At 49.1% G+C, this 26,096-nt stretch overlaps 1 protein-coding gene across 3 annotated transcripts in view; it reads right to left on the bottom strand.

Annotated features, from left to right (window-relative positions):
- VWA3A (von Willebrand factor A domain containing 3A) overlaps positions 1 to 26,096 on the bottom strand; it is a 59,263-nt gene that overhangs the window by 2,644 nt on the left and 30,523 nt on the right. Inside the window, exons 16-30 of one of the 3 annotated variants that reach the window (XM_028090407.2) lie at positions 24,516 to 24,635; positions 18,930 to 19,004; positions 18,639 to 18,783; positions 17,775 to 17,970; positions 14,008 to 14,078; positions 11,487 to 11,639; positions 9,876 to 9,966; positions 9,070 to 9,180; positions 8,434 to 8,531; positions 7,439 to 7,576; positions 6,405 to 6,513; positions 2,870 to 3,014; positions 2,013 to 2,157; positions 1,432 to 1,583; positions 576 to 699 (exon numbers count right to left, since the gene is read on the bottom strand). In XM_028090407.2, coding sequence (XP_027946208.1) covers positions 576 to 699; positions 1,432 to 1,583; positions 2,013 to 2,157; positions 2,870 to 3,014; positions 6,405 to 6,513; positions 7,439 to 7,576; positions 8,434 to 8,531; positions 9,070 to 9,180; positions 9,876 to 9,966; positions 11,487 to 11,639; positions 14,008 to 14,078; positions 17,775 to 17,970; positions 18,639 to 18,783; positions 18,930 to 19,004; positions 24,516 to 24,635 — 1,873 coding nt within the window. Of the gene's footprint in view, positions 1 to 575; positions 700 to 1,431; positions 1,584 to 1,762; positions 2,158 to 2,869; positions 3,015 to 6,404; positions 6,514 to 7,438; positions 7,577 to 8,433; positions 8,532 to 9,069; positions 9,181 to 9,875; positions 9,967 to 11,486; positions 11,640 to 14,007; positions 14,079 to 17,774; positions 17,971 to 18,638; positions 18,784 to 18,929; positions 19,005 to 24,515; positions 24,636 to 26,096 lie in introns of those variants that run through there. The other 2 variants (XM_028090406.2, XM_028090409.2) reach the window with 2 other exon arrangements.

The raw sequence follows: 26,096 nt of genomic DNA, 5'->3' as shown, positions 1-26,096 counted from the left end.
GGAGAAGCAGGCTTCCCGCTGAGCTGAGAGCCCGATGCGGGGCTCGATCCCAGGACCCTGGGATCATGACCTGAGCCGAAGGCAGTCGCTTAACCAACTGAGCCACCCAGGTGCCCCTGTTCTATTATTTTTTTAAAGATTTTATTTATTTATTTATTTTAGAGGGCGAGAGCGTGTGTGGGGGGAGGGGCAGAGGGGGAGGGAGATGGAGAGGGACAGAATATTAAGCACACTCCACACAGAGCACAAACCCCAATCTAGGGCTTGATCTGACGATCCCAAGATCATGACTGGAGCCAGAATCAAGAGTCAGCCCAACCGACTGAGCCACTCAGGCGCCCCCGAACTATTCTATTATTAAACAACACCTCCATGCTCTGCCTCTTTCCCACCCTGAGGAGAGCCGGCCTGGAGGAAGAGCATCAGGGAAACAGAACCCCTTCTAGCCAATACTTTCTAGTCTCACAAGAGAAGCAGAGATCTTTCCAGTTAGAGGGGGAAAATAAAACCCCACCTCTGTGGACATTATATTGAGACATTTGAGCAGACATGGCTCCGTCGCTCCGCAAACCTACCCTTGGGTCCACGAAGCCCTTGGTCAGCAGGCCGTGGATTTTGAGGAGTGTGTCATCATCAACGGGGCAGTGATAACGGCCCCCTGTGAGGGCGGCCAGGTTCCTCAGGAAGTCAGCCGCCTCCCTAGTCCGGAGAACAGAGGTGCTGGGGCCAGGCCCGCTGACTGGCCAGGCAAGTTGCCTGCGCACCCCTAGCCCATGGGGAGCTCAAGTCTCTGGGGCAGTGGACCTCAGGCCAGGAGGCTCCGTGCCCTTGAGACCATGTGGGCATCACAGGCCCAGCCCCTGTCAGTTTATGGGCAGTGAGCATGAAAACACACAGCCAGCACACTGTCCTTAATCTAGCCGGTGCCTGCTCCTATGTGTTAGGCCTGGCAGGGACACAGTTGTGACCTTTATGGAGCTCGTGGTTTAGACAAATACGCACCCGAGTCATCACAGTTTTGCCAATAACATTAAAGTCTTTTTCCGAAGGAGCAGAATCTCTCTGGTCTAACACATGTTCCTCTACGGTGATGGTATATAAAAATAACCATGACAATGCTATTTTAAGCTCTTTTCCCCTCAACATTCACCAGTGGGCTCCTGAGAAAGATCAGGAGGGAGAATACCACGCATGCCATCAGTTTCCAGGCTGGAGACAGTCAGGAGAGTGGGTTCTTGGAGGTCGAGAGAGGGCGTTCATTCTGCATGACACCTGCCCGGGCCCTTCTCATTTCTCACTTACAGATCAGGGCCCAGGAGAGATCAGGGTCTATGGGGAGGCCCTGGACTGGACAAGTTGCTCAGGCCTTGGCCCTCACACACGCAGCCCCGGGAGACGAACACAGCTCGGAGCCAGCTCCTTCTTGCCCACCTGCCTGAGCCGTTCAGGGAAATGGTGTGCATTTTCACATTGCTTTTCTCCGTCAGTCTTTGGACTTCACTCAGAATGAGGCTGCAGCTTGTATCTGGCTTCCCATCGGTCAGGAGGTATAATCCTTCTACATTGTGAAAACTGAAGGCTTTCTGAAAGAGCACAAGCCCGTCATCTGGTTCGGGGACAGGCGCTCACCAAGAAGGGTCAAAACCAACTGCCTGTTGTCCCCAAGGAAAATGTGTCTGATTGGATCCCCCTGACTTGTCCTTTAAGAGTGAGAGACACCCCCCACCCCCACCCCCAGCCTACCACGGACCAAGGAGGCTGCCAAGGTTTAGGAGAAATAGCACAGCCCGCTTCCTGGCTGGTTAACCCCAGCGAATCACTTAACCTCTCTGAGCCTCTGTGTCTTCAGCTATAAAGTGAGTACAAGAATCCCTTTCTTACTGGGTTGTTGGGAAGACGAAATAAAGTAACACTTAGTAAATCTAAAAGGCTCTTTGTCATTTGAAAGTCTCCGTATGGGGGTGAGGGTATTTCTGTTTGGCAGATGCGGGGCTCAGTGGTAAAGAACTTGCCTGTAACACTTGCAGGATGGAGGTGCTCCCCTGAGCACGCAGCTGGGTCACCCACTGCATGGCCTCGTGGCATGCCGCATCTGTGGTCTCCACCAGAGTGTCCCGCCACAGTCGCGGGTCCTCCGCAAAGCTGAGTAGGCTGAAGCTGGGGAGGGGGGGAGAAGAGGTGGGGGGCAGAGAGGAGATGAAAGGGAGTGGCTAGAAGGCTGGCTGAAGCAACCCCCGTGAGGACTGTTCATGCCCAGCAGGGTCAAGCCCCTACAGTGAGCCCCAGGGCCCCTCGGGGAGGAGAAGGCACACACTGAAGATTCCAGATGCAGACCGAAATAGATTAACATCCCACCTCGGCCGTTTACAGGGTATGTGATCTCTGGCAAATTACTTAGCCTCTCTAAGTCCTAGTCTCCTTTTCTGAAAGATGGGGATAATAACGGCAATACCTTGTGGGGGCGCTGTGAGGACTGAATGAAATCATGCACATAAAGTGCTTGGCAAGTGGAAAGTGCTCAATAAATTTTACTCTTATTAATAAGAAGGCAAGAATGAGTCCCAGCCTAGGAGAGTCTCCTGCTGTCTCCTAGCATCCACCTCTCTGGGTAGAGAAAACAAACAACCCCGAACCCCCCCCACCTTAAAAAATCAAGTTCAGCTGAAATCCACAATTCAAGGCCACCTGGTGGTTCCTTTGCTCTGCTTGCAATGGTCCCTGAGCCCATTTGGATTTCTAAATGCTGCTTTACTTCTTTACTGCTCAAATAAGCTCTGCCTCCAGGCCTCGGGAACGGTGAAGAGGAAAGCCCCACAAACTGCCCCTTTAGTCATCCTGCCCCCCACCCACTCATGCCCCTGCCTCTCACCTGTCGCAGTGCTTCCGCAGCTGCTCCCAAATCAGCAGAATCAGCTCCGTCTTCACCTGCTGCAGGTAGGGGCCCATGGATCCCGATGTGTCCACCAGGATGCACACTCTGCTCTCCAAAATGGTGCCAAACAGTCGGCGGCTCCCTGCTCCGAAGTTGTGGGGGCAGAGGCAGGGAAGGAGTGAGGGGTTGCTCCCTCTCCACCCGCCCAGGGTGGTCTTTCTCACAGCAGCGGTCAAATACAAGGTCTGCCAAATACATCTGTTGCCTGACTGATCACTGATCAGATGTCACCCCACTGGGAGATGGCCTTTGTGGTGGTGTTGGTGGGGCATCAGTTGTCCAAGGGCAGAGCCGGTCAGTGGTGTGAGCTTTGGAAGGTCAAGGTTTCCACTGTGGCTTTGCCTGTGATCTTTGATCACTTGCACAAGCGGTTATAATTACTCTGGCCTTGGGACACCTGGGTGGCTCAGTTGGTTAAGCGTCTGCCTTCAGCTCAGGTCATGATCTCAGGGTCCTGGGATCGAGCCCCGCATTGGGCTCCCTGCTCAGCGGGGAGTCTGCTTCTCCCTCTCCCTCTGCTCATTCCCCCTGCTCGTGCTCTCTCTCTCTCTCCCTCAAATAAATAAAAAATCTTTAAAAAATTGCTCTGGCCTTGAGTTTCCTCATCCCTACATTAAGCGATGGGACAAAGTAGTGTTAAATATTGTTTGGAGCTGGAAAAGATGTTACAGAGCATGGAGTCCGTCAGCTGGTCAACAGAAATCAGTGGAGCCTGGCGCTGTGCCCTCAAGGAGCCGAGAGTCGGGCAAGGAAGACAGGTGTTAGATCAACGGTTCCGGCTTCGGACAGAGTGTCGTGGGGCACATCATGGGGAGAACCCCAATTCCATGGGTGAGCTACCCCTGCAGGAGGAGCGGCAGCTAGTGGAGGAAAGTGGTGGAAGTCTGGAGGGAGCAGCCTGGGAAAGCCCAAGCCAGAGGAGGAGGGCCCGGCAAGACGGCCCATGCGGGGAATCAGGACCACTGGGATGGAGAGACCCGTGGGGAGAGGGGCAAGAGGTGAAGCTGGAGATGTGGTGGAAGGATTTGGGATTCAACCCAAGGGGAAACAGAGAGGGCCAGTGGCTGGCCAGGGTCACACAGACCGGCGGTGACTGCTGACACGCATACCCACATCCTCTGATCCACACTTTAGTCAGGTGACTGCTAACCCTACCCTCCTGGCTTCCCCAGGGCTAAATATGGAGGTCACCCAGGGGAAAGCCGAAGGAACGGCAGACGATGCATCCCACGTTCTACAATCACGCCTCAGGGACCTCACTGGAGGCAGTAATAGAAACAATGGAAAAACCGCCACAGAAAAGATGGGCTGTTCTCCAGGAAAAGGTGGACGGAGCTGGCTGGAGCCCCTGCCCAGGAATCCACCTCGGCTCATCTGGGCTGTTCTCTGGCAACGCTCGCGTCAACCTGAGGACAAGAGGGAGCCATCCTGAGGCATGGGAGACGTTCCGTGAGGATGGCCGGCCAGCCAGCCAGCCAGTCGAGGACCTCCAACCACAACCGGCCGGCGGATCCCTCGTAGGAGTCGGATGGTGGAAACATAGAGCCAGTCCCCAAGCCCTGTCCTTCTTACCTCCACAATCTCTCTGACTCTGCCTCCTTCCTCCAACTCCATCACCCCCGGCTCTTCCAGCTGGCCCTAGTCTTTCACCTTCTTTTACCTGGCCTACTACGAGGTTACCTGATTCCACTCCATCCCCTCAACAGTTTATATTCCACGTGGCAACCAGGGGGATCATTGCCCATGCTAACTTGATCACTTTCCCCTGATTTACAACATTTAGTGGCTTCCAACTGCTCTTAGGACAAAAGATAAAGTCCAGGCAGGGCCTCATCTCTCTGGGATGGTCTCACCCTTACTCTCCTTCATTCTCAGTCACACCAGCTTCCTTTTTTTTTTTCAATTTATTTAGAGAGAGAGAGAGAGAGAGAGAAAGAGAGTGTGTGTGTGAGCAGGGGGTGGGGCAGAGGGAGAGGGAGAGAGGGAATCTCAAGCAGATTCCTCACTGAGCACGGAGCCCAGTGTGAGGCTCGATCTCACAACCCAAAGTCAAGAGTCAGATGCTTAACCGACGGAGCTACCCAGGTGCCCCTCACACTGGCTTCCTTTTAGTCTTTGTATTCAGCATCCTCCCACCCCCGCCAGCACCTCAGACATGCCTGTCTTTCCTCTCTTTGCCCAGCTAACATCTATTCATTCTTCAGATCGTGGCTCAAATATCATCACCTCCTCAGGAAAGCCCTCCATGATCTTCCTGTCCAGGACTGCCGCCCCCTTAGAGGCTCGCATGGCACCATGCCCATCTCCTCTCTATGCGTCACTGTGGGGACATTAGACTTATTTGTAAGACTCTTTGGTTAACGTCTGTCTCCTAAACCATATATATGCTCCAGGAGCTCAGGGACTGTGTTGGGTGTCGCCTTCCACCATCTCCCCAGTGCCTGACAGGAGAGCAGCACATAGTTGTTGAATAATGAATGAATGAGTGAATAAGTGAAGTAGCCCTGGGTTTTGAAGCGTTGGCGGCGTTTGAAGTATGAGGTGGCACTGGGCTGCGCACCTGTATGTGAGGTGGGGACTCAGCTCGTACTGCAAAAGGAGTAGCAGCATCTTCACACCCTTCCCAGCAGCGAACGTGCACTGGGATTGGAGAGAGGCATACAACCACGTCAGCCTCTGACCTGACAACTACACCTGGAGCTGATGGCCCCCTACAGGGGCTTTGGGAAGCGCAGTCATTGCTCTACACCACTGCATATGGTCTGTTTTACCAGGTTCTACTGCAGAGGACTGGACCTAATGAATATGCACAGGATCCTGAGGGCCCCCTCCCTAGGGACCTCTATAAAAGTCTCCCTCTTTCCTTCCTCCTGTTGTCCCAGGAACCGTCCAGGCCCCAGAGCCTCAACACCCTCCCGTCCAGCTCTAGCTATCTGCCTGGCCTCTTGGACTTGATGCTTCTGGCCATCTCTCGATCCCCAGCCCACCCTTCTCTAGGATGTGAGCCTGGCTCTCCTGGGCCAGCCCTGCTGTTTGCCGGCCCTGAAGGGGCCCTGGTGCTCTTGGTAAAGAAGAACAGGGGGATTTTTCTCTGTTGGGACCCCCTCCCATATCTACCTTTATGGACCAGTTTTGTGGGGTCTAATCAATACTGAATTGAGCCTCTTGAGAGTGAGCACCTCAGTCATGTCCAGGAAGGCAAGGGGTGGGGGCTGTGGCCTTCCCGGGTGGGCCGGGACAGGCCTGGGTTCTCTCTGGTGCCCTTTAGCCCATGCTCCACCTCCCTGACATCCAGCAGCTTGCTTGACCTCAGAACCCAGAAATCATGTTGTACCTGGATGACCCTCCTGGCCTCACCCCTGTCTTGACAGTTTGTGCACCTGGCCTGGGAAGGACTGACCCCAGTCCTCGGGGTTGACCTTGCACTTCCCCTCATGCCCCTCCCACCTTCCAGGACGGCAGGCAGGCTCACCAGACAGTAACCACTGCAGCCTCTGGACGTAGCGCCTCATCACCTTCTCCAGGCACATGATGTATGCTTCGATTTCCCTGGGCGTCCACTGGATATGTCTCACTATCCCCTGGGTTAAGACAAGCCAAGGCAAATTTCCCCCCATCAGCTATGTTTTCAGATCCCCATCACCCCTGTAAATGGTTCGGGCGGTTGTAGTTAATAATTTCCAAAACATCTATTAGGCATGCATATATTTGCTTACAGGTTTTTTTCTTTTATCAAACTACCAGATTTATCGTTCTAAAAGGAGTAGGGGAATTCGGATGATGGTTTTGTGGCAAATGCGGTCACTGTGATAATAAAAAACATAGCATCTCTAAATTTTAAATTAGAAAACCCTTAATGGTAGGACAGGAAGTCCATAAACGCCAAACTAAAAGATAAAACTCCCATAAAATCCTTCTGGTGAATAATTTTGAATATGGTGGCGACTTTTGGCTTTCTAGTTTCCCTGAACATAGATAATGTCATATCAAATGGCAAGGATAGAAAATGGGATCTTCTAAAGAAAGAACCCACGATTCATTTTTCATTTGTACTAAATTTCTTTGTTCCAGTGTCAAAGCAATGAAAAAAAAAATCCCAAAACTACAAACTAGAGAACACCACCCCCTCCCCCCCGGGCAGGGGCGTGGAGAAGGGAAGCCCCCCAGTCCCCACCATCCTGATAGAACCATCAGCAGAATTGGGGTACAGAGTTCTGGTGAGTTCTTCAGCCACTGCCCCATTCCCAGCAACTGTTTCTAATTCTCACACCATGGAGCCCTTCTAGCTCTGGGGGTTGGTATCAGGCCCTCCAGGGGTTGGCTTTTCTTCCAACGGGATCTGCATTTCCCATTTGCTGAGAGCCATCCCACTTTGTGGATAGAAGCAGGAAGAGAAGCTGTGGCACAGACACGCCCATGGAGAACCCCCAAAACTGCGCCATTTGTGGCTGATCACGGGCAGGGGGTGGGAGAAAGGGAACGAGGGCAATGGAAACCACAACTCACGTTGATTTCCATGCTGGGCAGGATGCTGCAGTATTTGGCTGACGCCAGGCCCTGGACTGACTTTTGATGAGCACAGCTGGGACCCATGTATCTGGAGATTTCCATCTTCAGTTTTTTTAGCCCATAATTTGCTACCCACTTGAGAATAAAGGAAAGAACTATTATCTTGGGTAATGTATGCTTAATTGAATGATGGTCTGACTCATCTATTAAAACCTTGTGTTTGAAATCTGTCTCGTGTTTGAAATGTGGGGTTTCTAGGTCCTCACTGAGCATCTGTTACCTGTGGATTCCTTCCCCTGCACTGGGGAGAGATGCACAAGAAATGCGGGGAACGGGGAACACAATTTATTGAGCATCTGCTACTTCTGAGTCTGGTGGGCATTGAAAGTCTGGTTCCCCAATACCCATTTCAACTCTCTGCCACAAAATTTGAGTGGAAAGCCATGATTGGTCTGAAGTTCAGACTCTATACCAATGAGGATAATCTCAGTCTCCTTGTCACCATGAGAGGTAAAAGAATGGGCAGGCTCACAGCCATCAAGCATGGTTCCGGGATTGGCCCCATCAGAACCAAGCTCAGATGTTTAATGAATGATTGTGGGAAGAAAGATGTTCCACCTTCAGGATATGAACAAGAAGGGGGATTTCTGCTGCTTGCAACCAAAAGATGGATGCTGCTAAGTGGTCTACACAAAATATACTTCAACTAGCCATCAATCCTATTAGATAGGAACAACTGTCTTCATTTTTACAAATGAGGACATTGAGATTTAGTGTAGCTGAATGACTTGCCCAAGGTCACCCAGCTCGGAAGTGGCAGGCCCAGGTTTCAAACATAGGTCTACTTAACTCTTTCCCCACCTGCCACATTAAGCAGTCATTGTAAGCAGGTTTGTCCTCATTTCCAAGTATGCCCTCCTTCTTAGAAGTGGAAAGTTGGTGGAAGGAATTATTGCTTGAGGGACATAATGCTGGTGCCAAGAACTTCATACCTCCTGGCTTGAGCAAACTGTATCCTTCCTGGGCAACTGGATAGAAGTGCTAACCCTTCGTATGCCCCTTCCTTGAGGGTACTTCTTGTACACAGAGCCTGGGGAAAAACAGAGTGAGGTTATCTTGTACACCTTCCCTCCCTCCACCCTTTCACTCCTCCCCTCCCCCCTTGGGCTTCCTTTTGCATGTTAATTTCTCTGTCAATCAAATCAGCTGGAAAATTCCTTAGGTGCAATTTGCTGAAGGGTAGAAGGGAGGCTGTTAGGTGGATCAGGGGAACCCGACTGCAACCTCCGCTCACCACACCTCAGTGAATCGTTACTGGGATTTGTACCATTTCACAGTAATCAATGGTGGGGCGGTAGGGACCCAAGGACACTCATCTCCACTCCCTTCCCAATTTCCCAATCAGCCTGAGAGCAGAAGACACTGCTTCTGATGGATGGAGGGTGAGTGGTGTCAAGAATTTGCACGCCCATTTCCCCGGGCTGGGAGACCTGAGTGGCTTGAGTGTAGGCACTGCTGCCCATGTCCTGGGACAGCTGGAGAGGGTCTCCCTACTGCAGAGCCTGCTGACCCTACAGTTTCCACAGGGCGATGGGGCTGTCCAGACATTCGTGTAGCCTCCTACTCACCCACGTTATTCCCCGACTCTGTATAAAACAGTGAGAGAGAGGTCTCTGCTTCCCTCCATTTGGTCTTCCTCCTCCGTTCTGCAGTCCCTTCTCTCATGGGCTGGGCTGCAGCTAGGGGACAAGGGGCCTGTTGGCTGGAGCAGCCTCGTGGGGTCACGCGGTGATGCTGTCCAGCTTGTCTTAGAGACTTGTCAATTTCAGCTATGCTGTGCCCTCAAAATCGGGCTCCAAGATGGCTTTGAGGTCCTTTGGGACTACCCCAACTCTTCTGACCTCCCCTGGAGCAGCGGTAGCTTGAGCTGCCATTTACCCAGTACCCATGTAACCTGGACGCGGGGGTGCTAAGAGCTTTCCGTACCCCTGTCTCGTGTTATCCTCACAGTGCCCTAGGTTACAGATGAGGTAAGGGGGACTCAGAGTCTGTCAGAGTAGAGCAAAGATTCCACCCAGGTCGTGCTGACTCCACCACTCTGCTCTGGACCATTCTGCTATGTCTCTGACATTGGAAATCAGATACAAGATCTTGGTGCTATGTGCTGAATACTTTAATAAACATACTTAAGCCCTGTCACGATCAGCTGGCACTGGTCATTTAGCCCCTCTGGGCCCAAATTTCTTTATCAGTAAAATGGGGAACTGATAGATGACCTGTCACACAGGAGGGATGCTTGTAAGCTTTAGATGGGACAATCTTAGTGGAAGGCCTGGCACGTGATCAAGCCTCATGATCATCCATCATTTCAGTTACTGTCATAATTAATTCACCTCTCGGTCAGGGCCGCCCCCCCGCCACCCACTGGCCTTACCTGGTGGGGCACCTGCTTTGCCTCTGAGGGGCCCCCAAGTCAGAGCTTGCAGGGGGGAGATCTTCTCTCTGTCAGGGTTGTCTTTAAGGCTCTAGAAAACAGGCAGTCTTTCCCATCAGTGGCCTGTTCTCTGTGAGAGGCCCTAGACAGTGTGTAGCTTACTAGGAGGTAAGGTCCAGGAGGTCCAGGAGGTCCTGTCCACACAGGCATTGTCCTCATTCAAAGACATCCACCAGGTTCCAGGAGCCAGCCCAGAGACCTCGCTTTCCCCTGCCTTCCCAAATTCTGGGATGAAACCCCAGTCTCAGTTTGACCATTAGGAACCTGTGCAGGGAGGAGCCAATGGGAGCAGAATCTCGGACATGTTTGTCCCATCTCCTGCTGCAGATTTAGAGGAGACCGTGGGTTTTGAGGTAAAAAAGAAAAAAGTGTATGGGTGTGTGGGGTGTGTGTGCATGTGCGTGTGTGCGTGTGTGTGTGTGTGTATTTAACAGTGAGGGAGGGCATGCTAGGACAGCCATGGGATTTGCTAGAAGTTTCTTCAGTTACCTGCCCTTCTTCCTACTGGACTGGGATTTCTGGGCCTCCAACATGATAAACAACCATTCAGGTAAATTCTGTGCCCTACTGGGTACCTCGGTTCTAAGGGAGGAGTTCTTCCTCACTGGGCACCAGGGGAAAGTGACGATGGCTGAACAAAGTCACCCGGGGCCCTGGACCAGCTCACATCACTGGGCAAGCTGTTGTGGAAAATGCCTGGTTGCTGCATTGCTCCCGAGGGAGCCCCCGGCCCTGGTTCCAGGAGGCTCTTTGGAGGCTGAACCAGCTCAGGAAGCACTGAAGGCCCAAGAGGCAGCCCCCGAGATTCTCGGGTTTCATCCCAGAATTTGCCTCTGGGCTGGCTCCTGGAACCTGGTGGAGTTCTTCAAATGAGAAGGCAGTAAGCTCCACGGGATCCAGACGGATTCCCTCACTCTGCAAATGCACTGTGTTCACAAGGATAGTGATGTGCTGAAGGGCTCCAGATATCTGCCTGTCTGCTCACAAGCACTGGAGTCTGGGGTCCTCTGGGGTCCCTCTGATTTCTGTGGTAGGCTGGATATTTTACGCAGGCAGATGTGACAGGCTGTGATGGGGAGAAGGCACGGGGGCACCCCCAGGGTCCCGTGAGGCCCCTGCCAAGCCTTGGGCAGTGGTAGCTGTGGTAGCAGGAGCCCGTTATATACCCTCATACCCTAGTTCCTTTGCCCCTGAGAGACCCTCCCGGATAAGCCGTCCTGCCTTACAGCCGTCAGATGTCATGGTGCATGCCAATTCCAAGGAGTCCTTAGTACCGGCTAGGGAACAAAGCTGGGATGGCCGGGCAGAGTCAAAGGGTGCCAGAGATGCCCCCAGAGCTGAGAAGCAGGTCCCCCAGAGGAGTTCCTCCCCTGTAAGGCCAGGGCTGGAGGTACACTTGGGACACTCACCCCTGAGCACCCTGCCCCTGCCCCCACCCCTGCTGGCCCTGGGGTCTGGGGGCCTGGCCCAGGCTATTTCAAGATCTAGGAAAGACCAGGAGACAAGGTGGCAACAAAGTCCTCTGTGCGTTATTAGGGAGGGGAGTCAAACCATTCTGGCCACCGAGGGAGTTGTGGGTTTGGAAGAACAGAGTTTCTTGGGCTGATTTCTTTGCTTGAACATCTTTGGCTTTTCTTTCAGGAGGACTGCACTTTCCAGTTCTTTTCCAGACTGGTTCTTCAGGGAGGACACCAGTAAGGCACACTGCAATGGGGATTGGGAGGGTTAGCGGTGCCCCAGCCACGATGTGCCTCCAAGCAGGGGTAACCCCCACCCCTTACACACACACACAGCAGGAGAGACTGGGTCCACTGGGGCCTCTGGACTCCTCTTTCTGTCACTAGAATGCCTCCTGGGGCTGAGAGCACTAGGGATCAATCCTATTAATAATAAGTCTCATGTATTATTGAGATGCGTCAGGCACTGAGCTAGTCAATGCCTGGGGGTCTCAAGCCCTCTTGCCAACAAGGCATGCCAACTAAGCTTTTAGCCCCATTTTGCAGACAAGGAACCCAAAGCTCCATGAGTTTAAGGGACGTGCCCAAGGCTACACTACTCGTTTGTAGAGGACCTTTGATTCAAATTCAGGTGGATCTGGTTCCAAAGCCAGTGCCTTCCATACATGGACCCAGCATCCACATACGCCCATCAGCTCACCACATACCCAGGGCCAATGCTGGCAGAACAGTGGTATAATACTTGGTTCCTTTTGCCAACACATTTCTCCACTGCCTGAAAGCTTCTCCAGTTAATTCTCAAAGCATGAAGACACCAGTTGAAAGTAAATCACGTCCTAGGCAGGGTGGGTTAAACCATTATTGCCCACTAATACTTTGCGAATGTTTGTCAGATGAGGGAACAGACTAAGGTGCACTTGAGAAGGGGTAAACAAAGCACCAGAGAGGCATCTCTCCAGGGAGGGCAGCTGAGGCATGGCCAGGGGAGCCACAGATGGGCCAGCCCGGTGGCCCTGCCCTCTCAGGAGCTCACACTGTAGCCAGGGGGATGTTGCCCTGCAAATGGCTTCAGTGAAAATGTGAGTCAGGCCGAGTCTCCTTCACAGGCTCTTCCTCCCTCCCCTCCTCTTGACCATGACCCCCTTCATGCTATCAGTCTACCCCCATGGCTTGAACTGCTCCACATCTACCTCCAGCCCCTAACTTTCCCCCCTCCCTCAAGGACCCACAGCTCACAAGCCCCACAAACTCACCTTTGTCCTAGGGCCACCCTCCCCACATCGCCGACCAGGGTCCTCTCCTGTTACCTCTCTCGGTCACTGGCACCACTGTCTGCCAGGTCCCCCAGCAAGGAACCTGGAAGTGACTCTGGAATTTTTCCTCACCGCATGCATTCCATTGCCATAAATGTGGTCAATTCTTCCTTAAATGCTCTCATGTCCATTCCCTCATCCCTGTTCTCATGGCTCCTCACATGACCTGGCCCCTTTCTACCCCTTCTCTCACCCGGAATTGTTCAACACCATCCTCTGAGGAAGTAACATTTTAGTGAGTCTGGAATGATAAGGAGCAACCTATGGGCCATCTGGGAGGGGACGGCAGGCAGAGAAAAGAGCAGGTGCAGAGGCCCCAAGTTGAGGAAGGAGTTTGGGAATGAGCTCAGGCATTCCAGGAACTCCAAGGAAGCCAAGATGTATAGCACACAGACCTTAACCATGACTTATAGGAAACTCCCATGTTTCATCCAAAGCCTTGGGTGTCAGTGGATCAGGACATGGGGAGGGAGGCTGATATGGGGTGAGTTGTGTCCCTGAGAAAGATATGTGGTAGTCCAAACCCACCGTCCATGTGAAGGTGACCGTCCTGGGAAATAGGGTCTTTGTAGGTGTAATTAAGATGTAAGTTAATGAGGTCATACTGGAGAAGGGTGTGCCCTTAATCCAATAGCAGGGCATCTGTGCAGGAGAAGAGATGCAGACACACACAGGGGGAGAGGGGCCAGGCAAAGGCGGAGGCAGAGCTGGGAGCTGTGTTACCACAGCCAAGGAAAGCCAAGGATTGCTGGTGACAAGGACTCTGTCCTTGACTGAACTTCAAGTGGGCTCCTCTGAGCGCTCTTTTTGACTCAGCCTTGACTTCAGCCTATTTAACCCAGTTTTAGCAAAGAATCCCGTTCAGCCTGTTTGGCAAGAATCCCCCTACTCTGAATATCGAATTAAGTTCCTTTTAGTACATTTCTATCCACTGACCTTTTTGCTTTATTGGCTCTACATGGGCTATAAATCCCTAACTCTCTTGGTTGTATTCAGAGCTGAGTTCAATCTCTCTCCTCTACTGTAGTAGCCTTGGATAAAGTCTTCCTTGCCATTTTTAACAAGCATCCAGTGCAATTTTTTTTAAACACCAGCCAGCATCAGAAGCTAGGAAGGAGTAAGGAGGGATTCTACCCAGAGCCCTCAGAAGGAGCATGGCCTCTCTGAAACCTTGAGTTCAGACTTACAGCCTCTGAAACTGAGAGGATAAATGTCTCTTGCTTTAAGCTGCCTAGTTTGTGGTACTTTATATGGCAGCCCCAAGACAGAAGCGCAGTCATTCAACCCACACCTAAGGCATACCTTCTGGGAGTAGCTGAGAGCCTTCTCCATCTCAGACATGATGGCGTTGATGTCATCACTTTCGTAAATACCTAGACACAAAGCACATTGTGAGCATGGAGAAGGCATGTAGATCCTGGCAAGCATCCATATCTGTACACACCAGGGCTGTGTGGAGGTGACTGGAGCTGACCAGCCCCCACCCCTATGCCATCCAGTGGTGAAGGGGATGGGCATGTACATTGAGGCTCCCAGCAGGGGGGCTGGCCCTAGGACTCAGCACCCTGCACCCAGCCAACTGCTCTCACCCAGACGAAGGAAGGGTTAGGAGCGAGGGTCCTGCTATTCCAGTAGCAGGTTTGGGATGCACTAGTACATTCCACCCTCTCTGATTTACAAATGAAGAAATGACTCCCAGGGATGTGAGTTACCTGTGGTTACAAAGTTAGTGGCATAGCTGGGGCTGGAACTCTCAGGAGGGCCCTCCAGGATGGGCAGGAATAAAAAGACCCATCTTGGTATTATTTAAAGTATCTAGTGTCTGTAGTGAATGTTGGTGACTTATTTGAGATGGACTGGAGTGTAATGACTAAGAAGACAGCCTCTGAAGTTGGCCTGCTGGGGTTCAACTCCTGGTCCCACCACTTATTACTTGTGTGCTTTTGGGCTCTGTGTCTCAGCTTTCCCATCTGTAAAATGGGGATAAGAGTAACCCACTCCATAGGGTTATTGTGAGGAATGAATAATAATATATGTAACAGGCTTGGAACCATATCTGGCATATAATAACTGTTCTAGAGTGTGTGCTATTATTAGTAATAATCACCAGGGATAACTTAAATGTTAATGTCCAGCACTTTTCATGGGAAGAGCTGGGTAACAGGGCCCCAGAGTTCCAGCCCCAGCTATGCCACTAACTTTGTAACCACAGGTAACTCACATCCCTGGGAGTCATTTCTTCATTTGTAAATCAGAGAGGGTGGAATGTACTAGTGCATCCCAAACCTCAATCACTGCTGTATCCCCATCCATTTCCCCTTATCTGCATGCCACCTAAACCATTATCTCCTTTATATATTTTGTCAATTCACTTTTGTTTACTTAAAAGCATATATGTGTGTGTGTGTATGTGTCTATATATATATATTATTGACATATGTTAGTTTCATGTATACAACATAATGACTGAATATTTGCGTATACTGTGAAATGATCACTATAATGTCTATCTAACATACTTTAAAAGTATATTTTTAAAAAGAAAACTTAAAAAAATAAAGAAGAAAACTTAAGAGCGCCTGGGAGGCTCAGTTGGCTAAGCATGGACTCTTGCTCTCAGCTCAGGTCTTGATCTCAGGGTCATGAGTTCAAGCCCTGCATTGGGCTCCACGCTGGGCATGAGCCTGCTTTGAAAAAAAAAGTACATAAATAAAACATTTTAAAAAATAATAAATAGGGGCACCTGGGTGGCTCAGTCGGTTAAGTGGCTGCCTTCGGCTGAGGTCATGATCCTGAGGTCCTGGGATCGAGCTCCATGTCCAGCTCCCTGCTCAGCAGAGAGCCTGCTTCTCCCTGTCCCTCTGCCTGCTACTCTGCCTACTTGTGCTCTCTCTCTCTCTGTCAAATAAATAAATAAAATCTTTAAAAATAATAATAAATTTTAAAAAGAAAAAAATTGATGTCAATTCTGACAGCAGAAAGTTAGCACCTTTTTTTAAAAAAACTTTTATTTATTTTTAATAGGCTCTAGGTCCAATGTGGGGCTTGAACTCATGACCCTCCTGACTGAGCTAGCCAGGCCCCCCAGAAAGTTAGCCTTTTTAAAAACGATTTATTTATTTGGGGGGGCAATGGGGGAGGAGCAGAGGGAGAGAGAGAACCTCTCTGCAGTGCTCAGTCTCACAACCCCAAGATTATGACCCTGAGATCATGACCCCGAGATCATGACCCAAGCTGAAACCAAGAGTCAGTCGCATAACTGACTGAGCCACCCAGGTTGCCCTGAAGTTAGCACTTTTTTTTTTTAAAAGATTTTATTTATTTATTTGACAGAGAGAGACACAGCAAGAGAGGGAACACAAGCAGGGGGAGTGGAAGAGGGAGAAGCAGGCTTCCCGCTGAGCAGGGAGCCCGATGCGGGGCTCAATCCCAGGACCCTGGGATCATGACCTGAGCCGAAGGCAGACACCTAATGACTGAGCCACCCAGGTGCCCCTAAAGTTAGCACTTTTTTTTTTAAGGAATTTATTTTATTTTATTTATTTTTATTTTTTATTTATTTTTTTAAGATTTTATTTATTTGACAGAGAGACACAGCGAAAGAGGGAACACAAGCAGGGGGAGTGGGAGAGAGAGAAGCAGGCTTCCCGCGGAGCAGGGAGCCCGATGCGGGGCTTGATCCCAGGACCCTGAGATCATGACCTAAGCCGAAGGCAGACGCCGAATGACTGAGCCACCCAGGTACCCCTAAAGTTAGCACTTTTTAATGAAATGTTAAAATAAGCAAATAACTACTTAGGGGAGGGGAAAAAAAAACCCTTTTCCTCTATTCTCTTAGATTTCTCCAGCTGGGAGAATAAAACTGACAAAGACAGATTAAAAAGAGAAAAACAGAATTTCTTAACATGGCAGCATGCACACAGGCAGGAGAAACTCAGTAACTCAGAGGGTGTGATTGGAAGTTGGGGCCTATATGGCACCTTAACCAAGGACCACTCAGGGTGCCTGGGTGGCTCAGTGGGTTAGGCATCTGCTTTCAGCTCAGGTCATGATCCCAGAGTCCTGGGATCGAGTCCCGTGTAGGACTCCCTGCTCAGTGGGGGGTCTGCTTCTCCCCTTACCCTTCCCCCCTACTCGAGCTCTTTCTCTCTCTCTCAAATAAATAAAATCTTAAAAAAAAAAAACAAAAACAAACTAAGGACAGCTCCTTTGTAGGGAAGTGACAAGACAAAGGGAAGGGGGTTAGGTTTTTAGGGGTGGCTACTTGTTTTAGTAAGGTTTGTTGTCTCCAGTGCTTCTTCTCCTGGCATGGGAGAGGGAGACACCTAACATGGACATTTACGTCCTGCTTTTAGGCAAATGGGGGTGCAGAGAACTCCTTCACTGTTTCTCAGTTGTCTTCAGCTCAAACTAATCCTTATGCCACAGTGGTATATTTTGGGGTGGCATGTTCTGATCCCCTACAACTACCACAACAAAAGAAATTGTTGCTCCATGTTCCACGTTCACCTGTCTTGCCAACCTCCTGTTATAAACATATCACCTTTTGGGAAATGTTAAATCAAGAGACCCGTAAGCCCCTTCCAGCTGTGACATTCTGAAATATTTTTAAGTCAGGGCACCTGCCTGGCTCAGTCAAGAGAGCGTGCAACCCTTGATCTCAGGGTTGTGAGTTCAATCCCCACATTGGGCATGGAGCTTACTTAAAAAATAAATAAATACAATATTTTAAAGTAGGCTTACTTTTTCTTTTTTACTTTAAAAGTAAAAAAGCCCTGAGATCAGGACCTGAGCCGACACCAAGAGTCAGATGTTTAACTGACTGTGCCACCCAGGCGCCCCCCATTTGAACCATGTTTGAAGTGTGCAATTCAGTGGCATTAAGTATGTTCACGTCATTGTGTGGCCCTGACCACCATCCATCTCCAGAATAGGGATGCTGGAGATTTCCGAATGGGATTTTCACATGCCCTTTTCCTGGAACACATCTATGGCACAGGGAGCTATGTTGGTACTGAGACAACTTTCTGGAAGGAAGGAGGTGGAGGGGCCTGCCAACCCTCACGCACCTGTGTCTCCGAACCAGTGGAAGCGCCCAGAAGTAGCCTGGGTGACCTCCCGGTAGGCGGCACTCGTGTCAGTGCGGCTGGCATAGTGGGCAGGGGGCGTGATGTCCATCGGAGGCTCACCCACGTAGAAGAGGCACACGTTCAGCCGGAGGTCGCAGCCCCCACAGGCCTCGGCCATGTAGGCGCTGAGCATGGGCTGTTGGGGGAGAGAGGGCAGGAGGGCCCCACGGCTGAGGGCTCTTGGAGGGACTGGTCTCAGGTTCACTGAGCCTAATCCTCTTTCCCCAGGGCCTGCTGGGTGGCAGGTCTAATATGTGGCACCGAGGATAGAAAGATGACTGAGCTTGGGCCACAGTTTCTCTGTCTTAACAGGGCATGGCTGGGGAGTGGACCTGAGAGCCTGCTCATGCTGAGTGTGGTCAGGGGACCAGAAGCATGGACATCTCCTGGGAGCTTGCTGGGAAGGCAGACTCTCAGGTCCCAGGCCAGGCCTTCAGAAACAGGATCTGCATTTTAACATCCCCAGGTAACTCTTCTGCACATTGAAGTCTAGTTTGGAGGGACGCCTGGGTGGCTCAGTCGGTTAAGCGTCTGCCTTCGGCCCCGGGTCATGATCCCAGGGTCCTGGGATCGAGCCCCGCGTCGGGCTCCCTGCTCCTCGGGAAGTCTGCTTCTCCCTCTCCCACTCCCCCTGCTTGTGTTCCCTCTCTCGCTGTGTCTTTCTGTCTGTCAAATAAATAAATAAAATCTTAAAAACAAATAAAGTCTAGTTTGAAAAATCAGGCTGGAGAAACCCACTGCTAAGGCATCCACCTGGTGGAAGATTTAGGGTCGCAAAGGACGCCCAGAACAAGGCCGACCCACCATGTCCTGGTCGGGGATGCCCCCCGTGAAGAGGTAGATGCCCTGAGACTGGTGTTTGTCTTTGTCCTTGAAGTCCACTTCCACTGCCTTCCGCAGGGCGCTGAGGACGTTTCTGCTTCCCTGACACCGCAGAGTCAGGGCCCACCTGGGAGGTGAAGAGGGCCAGCTGAGGGAGGCGCTGGGGGTGGGGTGGAGGGAGGGCGGAGATTCTGGTGGAGAGGGGAACAGAGCAAACGGTACCACAGAGGCTGCCCTCAGACACAGCAGGCACAGTCTCAGACCGTCACCTACCGCCAGGCGCTTTGTAGGTTTTCATGGCTCACGGCAACCATCTCGGGCCTCCAGCTTTCAATTGTGCTTCCAAACCTTGGGAGGGAAGGTAAGGGGGCATGTTCTTAAGCAAGAGACATAGCCACACTATACCCCAGGTCTTTGGGCTCCCCAGGCTTTTAGGGGGGCAAAATTCTGATTACACCCCAAAAGGTTAGGATGTCACTGGCCTGGGCCATCCACAAGATTTCCTTGCTAGTCATGACGTGTCACAGTACATCTGCAGTGTGAGCAGAGCTGGGGGTCTCAAGACTCAGAGCCAGGACCAGCTCTGGCCAGACTTCTTTTCTGACTTCCCCGCCCCCCAAAGGAGGGAATCATTGCCCCATTTTAAATTCGCCTAGAACTGATTCAGCCCCACAACTGACTTTTTTCACTCTGTCTGTACTATAGTTTTGTTTTTTTTTTAGATTTTATTTATTTATTTGAGAGAGAGAGCAAGAGAGCACGAGTCGGTGGGGGCAGGGGGTGTAGGGAGAGGGAGAAGCAGATTTCCCGCCGAGCAGGGAGCCTGATGCGGGGCTCGATCCTAGGACCCTGAGATCTTGACCTGAGCCGAAGGCAGACGCTTAACGACTGAGCCACCCAGGTGTCCCTATAGTTTTTAATTAAAAAAACATGCATCATCTCGTTTTCCCATGAGACAGAATTTAAATCCTTGAGAAGAGGACTGCTCCTCTTTGTCAAGGAAAAGGTGTCCTGTCTCTGGCTCTAGATGAACTCTTCCACCTGGCCTTCTGAGACTCTGCCCACGGATACCTCCCTCCCCCAACACATCCCCTACTTCTCTCTATTCCCTTCTGCCCCACTGTCTCTGCACATGTTTAAGCCTGTCCATTCTTAAAAAGAACTTCCTCTTTCTTCCAGGGTCAACTCCTTTAGCCACTTCTCTTTCCCGCGTACGGACCAGCTCCCTGGAAAAACAATGTCCCACCACCTCCTCAGCTTCTCCTTACTCCGAAACCCACTGCAGTCCAGCTTCTGGTAGGTTCTCTGGCAAATATTAACAATAACCTCCTTCCCCTCTCATGAAAATATCTATTGTAGTTGGATACTAAATCCTCTATTACAGTTTGATAAAAAATTCTAACAACATCCAGAGAGTAAAAACTCCTCCAATTTTATTCCCCAGAAAAAGTTCTGTTAACTTTATATTCTTTTGGATTAAAAAAATAAAAAGCATAGGGGTGCCTGGGCAGTTGGTAGAGCATGCGACTTTTTTTTTTTTTTAGAGACAGAGAGGGGCCCTTGGGTGGCTCAGATGCTTAAGTGTTTCCCTTCAGCTCAAGTCATGATCTCAGGGTCCTGGAATCGAGCCCTAAGTCAGGCTCCCTGCTCAGCGTGCTCTCTCTCTCTCTCTCTCAAATGAATAAATAAAATCTTAAAAAAAAAAAGAGAGAGAGAGAAAGAGACAGGGAAAAAGCGGAGGTGGGGGGCAGAGGGAGAAGGAGAGAGAGAATCCTAAGCAGGATCCACACCCAGTGTGGAGCCCGATGTGGGGCTCGATCTCACAACCCTGAGATCATGATCTGAGCCAAAATCAAGAGTCAGACATTTAACCAACTGAGCCACCCAGGTGCCCCAGAGTAGGTGACTCTTGATCTCAGGATTGTGAGTTCGAGCCCCATGTTGGGTGTAAAGATTACTTAAAAAGAAATAAAATCTTTAAAAAATAATAAATAAAAAAAGCATAAAACTTGTCAAATCACTAAGTTGTACACCTGAAACTAAGTAACATGGTGTCAACTATACTAAAAAAACACATAGATATATACATATTTACAGAAATGGAATTTTACAGTATATATTCTTTGTAACCTGCTTGTTTCCTTTCATTGGGATTTACAGAGGACATTTTTCTAAATGTGCACATGTAAATCTCCCTCATTCTTTTGAATGGTTGCACTATCATGATTGTTTTACCCATTTTGCCAATGGTCATGCAGTTTTTTCTAGGTTTATCTGCTATTAGAACTGCATTGAACAACCCTGCATGGTATCTCTGCACACTGATCCTTGTATTTCCTTCAGATAAAATAAAAAGGTTTAGCAGCGCTTGGTGGCTCAGTTGGTTAAGCGTCTGCCTTCGGCTTGGGTCATGATCTCGGGCTCCTGGGATCGAGCCCCACAATGGACTCCTTGCTCTGCAGGAGGCCTGCTTCTCCCTCTCCCTCTGCCTGCTGCTCCCCCTGCTTGTGCTCTGTCAAATAAATAAATAAAATCTTTAAAAAAAAGTATTAATTGAAGGAATGAAGGATATACACTTAAAAATTTAATACAGGGGCTATGCCAAATTACACTTCTGTGGACAGTTTCCAAGAGTGCCCTTTCCATCACATCATCACTAGCACTGTGCATTGTTGTTTTTTTGACTCTTTTAAAAGATTTTATTTATGGGTGCCTGGGTGGCTCAGTTGGTTAAGCGACTGACTTTGGCTCAGGTCATGATCCTGGAGTCCTGGGATCGAGTCCCGCATCAGGCTCCCTGCTTAGCAGGGAGTCTGCTTCTCCCTCTGACCCTCCCCCCCTCATGTGCTCTCTCTCTCACTCTCATTCTCTCTCTCAAATAAATAAAATCTCTAAGAAAAAATAAAAATAAAAGATATTTATTTATTTGTGAGAGAGAGAGAAAGAGAGAGAGAGGAGCCTGGGATCATGACCTGAGCCGAAGGCAGTTGCTTAACCAAATGAGCCACCCAGGCATCCCTGAATCTTTTAAATATTTGGTTGCCAAACTGAATTACAAAAAAAAAAAAAAAAAATTGTATCTCATTGTTTTGTTATCAGTGAGCTCTACTGCCAAATTTAGTGGATTCCTTTATTCTTCCCCTTCCTGCTTTGTTTCTGCAGAATCAAACTCTGCTTCTTTCTGAGACGTGGCTTCTCAACACCAGCCTCTCCTCGTTTTCCTCATCCCTCTTTGGCTGCTCCTCTCTTGTGTTCCTTTGCGGGTTCCCTTCCTCTGCCCGCCTTCCAAACATGAGTGCCTCACCAGTTCTGCCTTCAGTGTCTTCGCTTCCCTTCACATCTCCACAGGTGCGTTTCATGCCCTTCTCAACCACTGACCAGAATGCCAATGGCTCGCAAACCTGTATTTCCTGACTAGAACTCCTCACCAGAGTCCTACAACTCTTGAATCTCCTCTTGAAAATCTTCAATTGTACAGGATTAAAACCATCTTCTACTTCCAAGATCTGCTCCATCTGGGACATCTTCTCTTCACCATTCTCACACCCTACAGCCAGATGGTAACTACGTGTTGTAGATTCTAACTCTCCAACACCTCTCACATGCACCTTTTTTTCCATCCCCATGGCCATGGCTCAAGCCTACTCCACTCTAGTGCAGACCACTGAGCAGTCCCAATGGCCTCCATCCCTCCAGGGTCACATCCCTTCAATGCCTCCTCCACACTGTGACATGAGTATTCAAGATCTGATCATGTTATTACCTTGCTTCAAATCTTCTGATGCCTAGATGTCCTATAGTATAAAATCTCCTGAGCACATCCTACATATATAAACCCTCCACCATCTGTTTGATTTTGTCATGCACAATCTCTCTTTCTCACCCTGTTTTCTCACCGACTGAACTCCCTCATGGTCCCCCAAAGTTCCAGAGTCTGTGTCCCATAGCTCCAACACCTCTATGCCCCCTGTTGCTTCCTTTACTTAAAATGCCTTTCTTCCCCACTGCCTCCATCATTCCCATGTGCTAGGTAAACACCTACTCATTTGGCAAGACCCAATGAAAGGATCATCTCCTCTGTGAAGATGTTTTCTTTTCTTTCTTCTTCTTTTTTTTAGATTTTATTTATTTGAGAGAGAGAGAGAGCATGAGTGCGGGGGGGGAGGGGCAGAGGGGGAGAGACAGAGAGAGAGAGAATCTTAAGCAGGCTCTACGCCCGTGGAGCCTGATGCGGGGCTCGATCTCATGACCCTAAAATCATGACCTGAGCCAAAACCAAGAGTCAGATGCCTAACCAACTGAGCTACCCAGGTGCCCCTGTGAAGATTTTCTGACCTCCCTGTGCTCAGGCAGGATAGTCTGATCCTGCCTTCTGCCTATTTCTGCAGAAAGCAGTTAATAACACTTATTTATTAACATGCCTGTCTCCCTCTACTAGACCCTAACCTCCTTGAGGACAGGTATTGTATGTATTCACTTCCGTATCCCCAGTGCAGGGATTGGTACATGGCAGGCTTTCAGTAAAAGTTTGTTGAATGATTAATGGACGGGTAAATGAATGAAAACATTGCCTAAAATATTTCTCTAAGCATTTTATTTTCTGTAGAATGTATTAGAAAAAGATAAGGTTCTGGTACAGTATAATATATAATATTAACCGCTGACTTAATAGGTTTAGAATACTCCCTACTTGATACGAAGTGTTATAAACATGTATAGTCTGGGATGCATGGGTGGCACAATTGGTTGAGTGTCTGTCTCTTGGCTTCAGCTCAAGTCATGATCTTGGGGTCATGAGATCGAGCCCCATGTCAGGCTCTGTGTTCAGTGGGGAATCTGCTTGAGATTCTTTCTCCCTCTCCCTCTGTCCCTCCCCCCACTCATACTCTCTCTCTAAAATAAATAAATAAATCTTTTTTTTTAAAGATTTTTTTAATTTATTTTATTTGAGAGAGAGAGAATGAGAGAGAGAGAAAGCACATGAGATGAGGGGAGGGTCAGAGGGAGAAGCAGACTCCCTGCCGAGCAGGGAGCCCGATGCGGGACTCAATCCTGGGACTCCAGGATCATGACCTGAGCCGAAGGCAGTCGCCTACCAACTGAGCCACCCAGGTGCCCCTAAAATAAATAAATAAATCTTTTAAGTGGGTTCCTTTTCTCTCTTTCTCCCCTAATTAGGGGAAATGGTATGCAATTATAATAAATATATAAAACTATATATATATTTAAATTATAGGTAACTATATATAAGTTATATATAAAAATGGTACATAATATAAATATATGATGTATAGTTATATATAATTTAAATATATAGTTATATATAATTTTAAAATATGTGTTCTATATACAATATTTATATTTTATTTTAAACATATATATCAAATTATTTATATATAAAATATATAATTTAAATATATATAATTTATATATTCTATAGTTACACATAACTTAAATATATATAGTTATATATATAAATCCATATGATTAGCATTTGGAATTGGAATCTTAAATGTTTGACACACTGGGGCATGCCCGGGGGCCCTTCTTTCTCTCTTTTGTGTTTATCAGCTCAGAACCCAAATGGGGCAATGGGCTGAGTTACTTTATCTTGGCTGATCGAGCAGTGTGTTTGGGGGCCACTTATCACCTTCGTCCCAGTGGGACTGTCCTGCAACCATTTAATTATTCAATACCCCAAACAAGATGATTTAAGTCAGATAAATTGATGGCCATCCTAGGATGCTGGGTGCTAGGTGAGATGTCATCTAGCTACCTGCCAAGAACCTCAGCCCAGCGATGGCATGGACCACAGGCGACCCCTGCCCCCAGCGCCCCCACTGGGAACTAGGAGCCTACGCGATGATGTTGAAGCAGTCCTTGTTGGACAATTGCTCCTCCAGCAGAAGCCGCAGGGAGTGCTGGATATGAATAATGTACATGGAATTGGTCACAGAGATATCCAGCAGTATAACCACCCTAAAAAGAAACACAAGCTTTAAGAAGAGAACCGAATCTCTCAGATAATGTTTATTTTGTTCCATTTTACTATTTAAAGTTTTTTCCAGGGGAGTTTTGCATGCCAAACTCATAGCTGGCCAAAATCTTCTCCAAGGTGTGAAGTCAGCAGGAGTGGGTTTACAATGGTAGACTAACGGGGTCATGGAAGCTTCTCTCCCAGGGGCTTCTACCATGGAGTAAAGTCACACGGTGGAGATGGTTTAAGGGGTGGGGGCTGCCTAGAATGATTTTCACACATTTCCCTGTTTTAAAGCACTAGCATTCACTATTATTAGAGGTTGGGGGCTCTGCAGGGGAAACAGAAACAAGGTAAGCAAATGAGATAGGGAATTAGGTGTATCTGGGCCTCTGGGGAAAGAAATGTATCTTTTGGGGGCGCCTGGGTGGCTCAGTTGTTAAGCGTCTGCCTTCGGCTCAGGTCATGGTCCCAGGGTCCTGGGATCAAGCCCCGCATTGGGCTCCCTGCTCCGTGGGAGGCCTGCTTCTCCCTCTCCCACTCCCCCTGCTTGTGTTCCCTCTCTCACTGTGTCTCTCTCTGTCAAATAAATAAAATCTTAAAAAAAAAAAAAAAAGAAATGTATCTTTTGTTTCTTCTCTGTTTTAAGATCCCTAGTCCCATTTGGCCTTTTTTCACTACTTCAAATCAATTCCCAACTCCACCATCCACTCTAAATTTGAGACAGCAATTATGGTTCCATTATTTAATTATTTATTTTTATTTTTATTTTTTTTTTAGTGTATATGCTGCCAAAGTGAGCACAAGACAGCAATTATGGATAGCAAAAGAAAATCCAGTGGATTTAGAGTCAGAAGATCTTGATTCAGGTCCCACCTCCTGTGTGACTTAGGCAAGTCACAAAACCTCTCTGATCCTTGGCCTATTTAACTATGAACTATTCATAATAAGACTCCTCACAGGGTCACTTTGAGAATTAAAGGGTGGAATAGTATGGTACTTTGTAAGTGGTAATGCATCCAATAAGCTGTGGATGGCAAGGATGCTGTAAACGCAAGAAGAAACAGTTAGTGTTTCTTCTTGCTCAGCATCCAGCACCTCCCCTCACAACAGCGTCCTGGAAAACTCCTCTGCCTCCGTCAGTCCACTTGAATTGAGTGGAACAGACCTGCCCCAAGGTTGAAGGGTGGGCATTTGATTTTCGGCAATTAGAATATCCTACCTCCCAGGCCACAGTGAATAGTTCCTGGACAGGTCCTGCCCCAAGCCCTGGGAGTGCTAACCTGATAGGAGATAAGTGGGGAGCTCAGGGGGCTATCCTGCTACCTAGGCCAAATGGGACCAGGGATCTTAAAACAGAGAGAAGAAACAAAAAGATCCATTTATTTCCCCAGAGGCTATCCCCTGGAAGGGAAAGTCTGCCTGAGGGAAGGACGTGGAGCTGAGAGATGGAGAAAGATTCT

Source organism: Eumetopias jubatus, unplaced genomic scaffold (genome assembly GCF_037043125.1).
Source record: "Eumetopias jubatus isolate StellerSeaLion01/CBP00866 unplaced genomic scaffold, mEumJub1_p1.0 scaffold_12, whole genome shotgun sequence".
Lineage (NCBI taxonomy): Eukaryota > Metazoa > Chordata > Mammalia > Carnivora > Otariidae > Eumetopias > Eumetopias jubatus.
This window is presented reverse-complemented; position numbering and strand designations above follow the sequence as displayed.